The sequence below is a fragment of the Eriocheir sinensis genome, chromosome 18 (assembly GCF_024679095.1).
Source record: "Eriocheir sinensis breed Jianghai 21 chromosome 18, ASM2467909v1, whole genome shotgun sequence".
Lineage (NCBI taxonomy): Eukaryota > Metazoa > Arthropoda > Malacostraca > Decapoda > Varunidae > Eriocheir > Eriocheir sinensis.
This window is the reverse complement of record NC_066526.1, coordinates 12,752,483-12,759,982: the sequence shown is the minus strand read 5'-3', so window position 1 is coordinate 12,759,982 and position 7,500 is coordinate 12,752,483. Positions and strand designations below refer to the sequence as shown.

Sequence of the window (7,500 nt, the reverse complement as noted above, 5' to 3'; positions counted from 1 at the left end):
TTCTACCACAAGAAGCTTAGATCTGTTGAAAATATAATGGCATACACAAAGTCATTCATCACATCTACTTAACCATGAAGTTCTACCATGATGCCCCCACCCCCTCCACACACCTGAAAATACCTGTTGATTAGCCCGGGTTAATGGCTCGCCTAATGACGCCTTGGTGATGGTCCGGGCGGTGCTCAGCGTGGTTGCTACACACTATGACGCCCTTTGTAAGGTTCACGGCTCTGGTATGTTCTTGTTTCCTCCTCTTTCAAAACCCCAAAAACCTCCTCCTCTTCTCTTCCGTATCCTCCTCCTATTTCCTTTCCCCTTCCTTTCTTATTTCTGTGTTTCCCCTTCTTTTATCCCCTCTCTTCTTTCTTTCACCCTTTTCGTCCCTTTCCCCTTCCTTTCCTCTTCTGCCTGTCCCCTTCTTTATCCCCTCTCCTCTTTCTCTCACCCTTTTCGTTCCTTTCCCCTTCCTTTCCTCTTCTGCTTGTCCCCTTCTTTATCCCCTCTCCTCTTTCTCTCACCCTTTTCGTTCCTTTCCCCTTCCTTTCCTCTTCTGCTTGTCCCCTTCTTTATCCCCTCTCCTCTTTCTCTCACCCTTTTCGTCCCTTTCCCCTTCCTTTTTTCTTCTGCCTGTCCCCTTCTTTATCCCCTCTCCTCTTTCTCTCACCCTCTTCGTCTCTTCACCCTTCCTTTCATCCTTCTCGTTCCCGACTCTTATTCCCATTTCCCCTTTCTCCCTTTCTTTTATCTTTCTCCTTGTTCCTTACCAACCCTTGCCTCCTTACTCCTATCCCCTTCCCCCTCTATTCCCTTTCCTTTTATCCCTTTTGGAGGTTCTGAATGTGTTATCATAGTCTATGGTGTTATTTTCTGATTTTAATAATTGTTCTTTTTTTATTGTTTTCTTGTTTATAATTTTTACTGCCTGTTTTTTTCTCTGTCATCTAATTTCTCTGTCTGTTCTTAGTTCAACCTCTCTTCTCTTCTCGATCTTTCTTTTTAATTCTCTATCTCTTCTCTATTCAATCTCTCTGTTATTCTCAATCTCTTCTCTTAATAATCTACTCAATTCACCGTCTCAATCGTTTTTTTTTTTGCCCTTGAACTGATTCCTCTACTGTAAAAAATAAGCAATCACTATCTATCTATGTTTTTTTTACTTACTATTTACCAGCTCAATAAAGGTCTTAATACTATCGATTCTAAAGTTTAATTACGAAGGCAAAAAATAAAAACGTAATCTCATTCTCTCAAGCTAATAAGCGAAAAAAAAAAAAAAAGATCATATCGATACTATTTCCTATATAAAAATCGAACAATTAATCTTTGAAACTCGAATACTGAATACCTTTTTGTTCTCTTAATGGTGTTTGTGTAGAGCAGACAGACACGGATTACACCTTTAGGGGCACAGACATAAATCCCTCAGCCAGAATGAATGTTATGCCATCAATTTTAACCTATTCATCGGGTAAAACAAATACTCATAGACAACTAAGCCATTACTCTATGCTCTGATTATCACTATTTCTTAATCAAACATAAAAAAGTAAAATATTCTCATAGACAGTTCATCAATTCTTCTTTGCCAAGGCCATCATCACTAACCACTAGATCCTTACTAACTACATTCCTCACATACAGCTAAGCAATTCTCGTATGCTCTGATTATCACTATTTCTTAATCAAACATAAAAAAGACTAAAATATTCTCATAGACAGTTCATCAATTCTTCTTTGCCATGGCCATCACCTGGATCCTTACTAACTACATCCCTCACATACAGCTAAGCAATTATTGTATGCTCTGATTACCACTATTTCCTAATCAAACATAAAAAAGTATAAAAAAACGAATATTCTCATGCAATTTACTTATTTTTATTTGCTATGGCTGTCACCACTAAACACTGGAACCTAACTATAAATTCTTCACATTCAGCTAATCCATTCTTCCATCTTATGACTCTTACCACTTCCAAACTAAACCTAATCAACTAGAATTCTCTCATAGACATCTTATCCATTCTACTACGCTATGACCATCACTTAACTATCACCCCTTGAACCTAAGAAACTAGAGCCCTTACATATACAGCTATTCCATTCTTTTATATCATTACTATTTCTACTTCCTAACTAACTGGTGCTAACAAGAATACTCACATAGACAGCTTACCCATTATTCTATATTATGACTATCAACACTTACACTAAACCTACAAACATGTAATTCTATATAGCCAAATTTACTTTTCCTAATGAGCGTCACGTATGCTACCTTCCTCGAATTGAGCTGGGACAACATTCTGACTGACTATTTTAATATAACTAGAATACTCACACTGAGAGCTTACCCATTATTCTATATATCCACTTACACTAAACCTACTAACATGTAATTCTATTTAGCCACCTTTACTTTTCCTAATGAGCGTCACGTATGCCACCTTCCTCGAATTGAGCTGGGACAACATTCTGACTGACTATTTTAATATTTCCCCGAGCAGTCAGGGTCTGTAGGTGAGAGGTATACCCACATTTTGTCTTGTCTTTTGTCTTACTGCATAACCAATTTCATTTTGTATAACTTAAAGTAATCTTGCTCTCAAAACTGTACAAGAAACGTCACTTTTTGCGGTCTAGCTTCATCTATAGATCTGCATAACTAACCTAACCTTTCCCACGTAACCTAACCTAACCTAACCTAAGGCATTGCATCATAAACTTGACTTTTGCTATACCAATTACACTTTGTAGTCTGACTTAATTTACAGAACTGCATAACTAACCTCATTTTCCCCACGCAACCTAACCTAACCTAACCTCACTTTCCCCACGCAACCTAACCTAACCTAACCTCACTTTCCCCACGCAACCTAACCTAACCTAACCTCACTTTCCCCACGCAACCTAACCTAACCTAACTTAATCTAACCTAAACTAACCTAACCTAACCTAACTTAACCTAACCTTATCTTACCTTACCTAACCTTAATAACTGCATCAACCTCATTTCTCCTATACATCTTTCAACCTCTCCTCCTCCTCCTCCTTCTTCTTCCTCCTCGTCCTCTTCCAGTCTCCCTGTATTTCTATGTTCTTATGTTCTTATGTAATGAAGTCATTTTCCCCTACAGCTTAGGTTACCAGTAGTGTAAGTTAAGGGTAGTAATTTCCTCTTATTTCTCTCTTTACTGTAAGAATTCCATGTCCCTTTCTTCCTTAAAGGTACATGGTGTTCTCTTCTAACTATTTCCTGCCGGCACGTTGCCGGAGGGAGAGGTGGGTGGGGAGGAGCCTTCATCTATTCTGTCCTGTCCCACCACACGTAGATTACTAGTAGTAGCGATAGTAAAGACACCCTCGCCATAGACCGATAGGTCTTCTGGTGTCTGTTCTTCCTATGTATTCCTATGTATTCCTTCTCCTCCTTTCCCAACACGTCAGCACATTAACATACTTCCCCTCCTCCCCTTCCTCCCGCAACACAGCACAGCCAACACTAGACCACAATACTGCATAACCATAATATTCTTTTTTAGTGGCAATACTTGAACGCAACACAAGACAGACAAGACCCTGAGCCCATAACATCTTTCTTCTGCTTCATATAATTCTTTTCCTGCCCTTAATCTTTTTCCTACTCCTGATAATCCTTCTTTTGCTCCTTGTAATCCTTCTCTTACTCCTTAAAATCGTTCTACTTCTACTTATAATCTTTTTCCTACCCCTGATAATCCTTCTTCTGCTCCTTATAATCCTTCTCCTACTCCTTAACATCCTTCTACTCCTTAATATCCTTTCATTAATCCTTAGAGCCCTTCTCCTACTCCATAAATTCCTTCTCTTATCCTATAACATCCTTCCCATGGCAATACTTGGAGGCATCACAATACAGAAACGAAAGTGTTGCGTGGTATACATAAACACACATACAATGAAATACAACACTATGATCCTCTACTACAAATAAAGTAAATAGTAATGTATAATAATAATAATAAACATAAATACATAAGAATATACATAATACATTAATGATATATATACATGCATACCCAAGGCTTTCCCATACCCACAGGCCTATACTTGTCTGGTGGCTGAGTGGTTGCCTCGTCTACCCGAGTGAGCGTGTACCAGGGTTCGATTCCAAGTGACATGGTTCTCACCCATTAAGTGGCCCGTGGTTTAAAGTTACCTAATTGTTGTTGTTGTTGTTGTTCTTGTTGTTTTGTTGTTAGTGTAGGAATATGAGAGAGAGAGAGAGAGAGAGAGAGAGAGAGAGTGTGTGTCTGTGGCGCACCCATGTTAAGACGCAGATTCTCTCTCTCTCTCTCTCTCTCCGGATATAGGGTACAGCTATAAACAATACATCACCATCACCACCATCATCACCACCATCACCACGACCACCACCACCACCACAACCACAACCACCACCACCACCACTATCAGGCTGCTAATGAGTGACGTAACAATGAAAATAATGAAGTCACTATAAACTGGATGTCATAGTTAGTTACAGGGGCAAAATAAGTTATGTTAAACAGTGTGTAGCAAGATGTTTGGAGGAGGAGGAGGTGAAGACTAAACACAAGCAAATGATATGGAACTAGAAAAAAAGAACGAGATATTAGAAGGAAAAGGAAGAAATACTGTGAATGTAGAGGAGGAGAAGGAGGAGGAGGAGGAGGAGGAGGAGGAAGCTAAGAAGAGGCGAAGATTCAAACACAAGCAAACGATAATGAAAAAAAAAAAAATACATCAAAGGAAGGAAAAAAAGAAAATGAAAATGAAAAAAAAAAAAATAATAAAAAAAAAAAAAAAAACCGAAGAGAAAGAGAGAAAAGTAAGATTAACCTAAATAACAAAAATCATAAATAACCCCCCAAAAAATGAGAAAAAAAAATGAAATGAAACAAAATAAAGAAAAAGAAAGTGAAAAAGAGGGGAACACGTATAGACAGAATAAAGAAAGGGACAAAGGGAGAACAGGTGAGAACAGGTAAGAACAAGGAGCAGTAAGAAAAAGGCGGATAAAAGGCGAAGAAGGGTTAAAGAAAAGAAAGGATTGGGAGAATCATTGAGACGACTACGGCTGAGAGGAGGAGGAGGAGAAAGAGGAAGAGAAGAGGAGGAGGAGGAGTAAAAGGAGGAGGAGGAGGAAAGGCAAAGAAGGAAAACAGACTAATGAGGAAAAAAGCTGAGCAAGGTAAACCCCAATAATAAAAATAATAGTAATAATAATAATAATAATAATAATAATAATAATAATAATAATAATAATAATAGTAAAGTAGGGCATAAGAAGCAAGCAAGCAAACAAAGCATTACGATAAAAAGAATACTATTGATAAATAAAGAAATCTGAACCTACTTAAAAAAAAGAAGGAAAAAAAGAACAAAGAAAAATGCAAATGAATGAGACTTTGGAAATTTCTGGAACAAGAAAAGGAAAAAAGAAAACAGGAAAATAAACAAAAAACAAAGATAAAAATAAGGTAACCAAGAACACACACACAAACAAACAAACAAACAAAGGAGAGGAAACCTAGACAAAGCAACAAGGAGGGAGAAGAAGGGGAGGAGGAGGAGGGAGGGAGTGGAGGAAGGGTGGAGGCAAACAGGAAGGGAGGGAGGGAGGTAGAGAGGGAGATAAGGATGAGGGGGGGAAGTAAGTGGGAGGGAAGAAGGAAAGGTTGGAGGAAGGGAGGGAGGGATGGAGAGATAGGAAGGGAGGGAGGGAGGGAGAGGGAGGAAGGGAGGAAGGGAGAGGATGCATGATAAACTGGAGGAAAAGGAAATGAAGAAAATAAACACCTGAGAAGGAAAGGTAAAGGAGGAAATAAATTAAGGACGAGAGATTAAGCGAGGGTGGACACACACACACACACACACACACACACACACACACACACACACACACACACACACACACACACACACACACACACACACACACGTAGAAAACTTAAAAGAGAAATCAAGAGTAAGTATAAAAGAAAATCAAGAGTACAAGTAACCAAGAGGAGACATAATCAAGTCAACCAAACAGGTGAACTTAATCAACACGTGACAGCTAAGAGGAAGGTCAAGAGTATCCCAAATCAAGAGGTAATCAATAAGTCAATCAAGAGGAGCAGGTGGACAGGTGAACCTAATCAACACGTGGCAGGAAGGAGGCCAAGAGTACCCAAACAAGAGGCAATCAATAATCTATCTCCCAGGTAAACAAAATTAAACAAGTCCCAGGACCATTAATTGATAAGCCACTTGTGGTAATCAACAGGTAACAGGTGCCCAGGTAACCAAGCTTTCAAGTCCCAGGTGCATGCCAAAACTAATCAACAAATAATCAAGTAATCAATTCAGCTCAGGTAAGATCCAGGTAGAGACAGGTGAGTGTAAAAAAAAGTATTCCTTGAGCCTCTAAAAAAAGGTTTCAGGTACGGAGTTAATCAGCCATGAGCCAGGTAGCACTAATCACCAAGCCATGTCTAAATTAATCGGAGCCCCAGGTAAGAATTCAGTCATCCAGGTGCACCAATCCCCGATGCAACAGGTAACACTAATGATAAATCCAATCTTACCTGTTAACTTTATCCTAACTAATAAATCCAGGTAACAATACAGTGTTCTCAGGTACACCAATCCCTAATCAGTCAGGTAATACTAATAATTAAAGCAGTTAACAAAAGGTGAAGTCCAGTCTTACCTTCTAACTATATTCTCAATTTATAAACCTAGGTAAAAATAGTGATTCAGGTAAACCATTTCCCATAAGCCCAGGTAACACTAATAGGCAAGCTAATGAACAAAAGGTGGGTGCAATCTTACCTTCTAGTTTCATTCCCACTTCTAAGCATTTCTGGAAGCGGCAGTACGGACACCTCTTCCTCTGGGTCTTATCAATCTGACAGGAGCGGTCGGCGACACACGTATAAACCTTCTTGTTCTGAACCGTCCTCTTGAAGAAGCCCTTGCAGGATTCACAAGTGAGTAGGCCGTAGTGGTAGCCCGACACCTTGTCCCCACACACAGGGCATAGTTCCTCGATGCCCTCTTTCGTGTCGGGCATGTCCGTGAGGGAGGTGTAGTCCAAGGTGGTGGTAGCTACGCCCGGGAAGAGACCAGAGTCCATTAGAGTGGGCGTGAGCAAATTGTTGTTACTGTTCACGTTAACTGTGGATGTGTTGGTGGACACGGTAGGGTTGCCCCCGGCGCACACGCTCGTGATGTGCGTGTAGGTGGGCGACAAGGCACTACTGGCGATACCCACTCCCGCACCGCCCATATCCACAGTCATGGGCGCGGCAGAGATTGTGAGCTGACCGAACTGAGGCGACAAGTTGAAGTTCTGAACTGAAATGGGGAGCTCCATCTCTGACAGCATCCTAACAGACACCCACGCGAGGAGAGGCGCGAAGCACACGCGTGGCCGAGAGATCGAGACACGCTAAGGCCTTTGTAGGTATGTTTCGAGTAAACACTTGAGCG

At 40.3% G+C, this 7,500-nt stretch overlaps 1 protein-coding gene across 3 annotated transcripts in view; it reads right to left on the bottom strand.

Annotated features, from left to right (window-relative positions):
- Positions 1–7,500, bottom strand: part of LOC127000311 (nuclear hormone receptor FTZ-F1-like) — a 116,842-nt gene that overhangs the window by 49,259 nt on the left and 60,083 nt on the right. For 2 of the 3 annotated variants that reach the window (XM_050863885.1, XM_050863884.1), the window contains exon 1: positions 6,841–7,500. This exon is cut by the window's right edge. In XM_050863885.1, coding sequence (XP_050719842.1) covers positions 6,841–7,396 — 556 coding nt within the window. In that variant the 5' untranslated portion in view covers positions 7,397–7,500. The remainder of the gene's footprint in view (positions 1–6,840) is intronic. The other variant, XM_050863886.1, reaches the window with a different exon arrangement.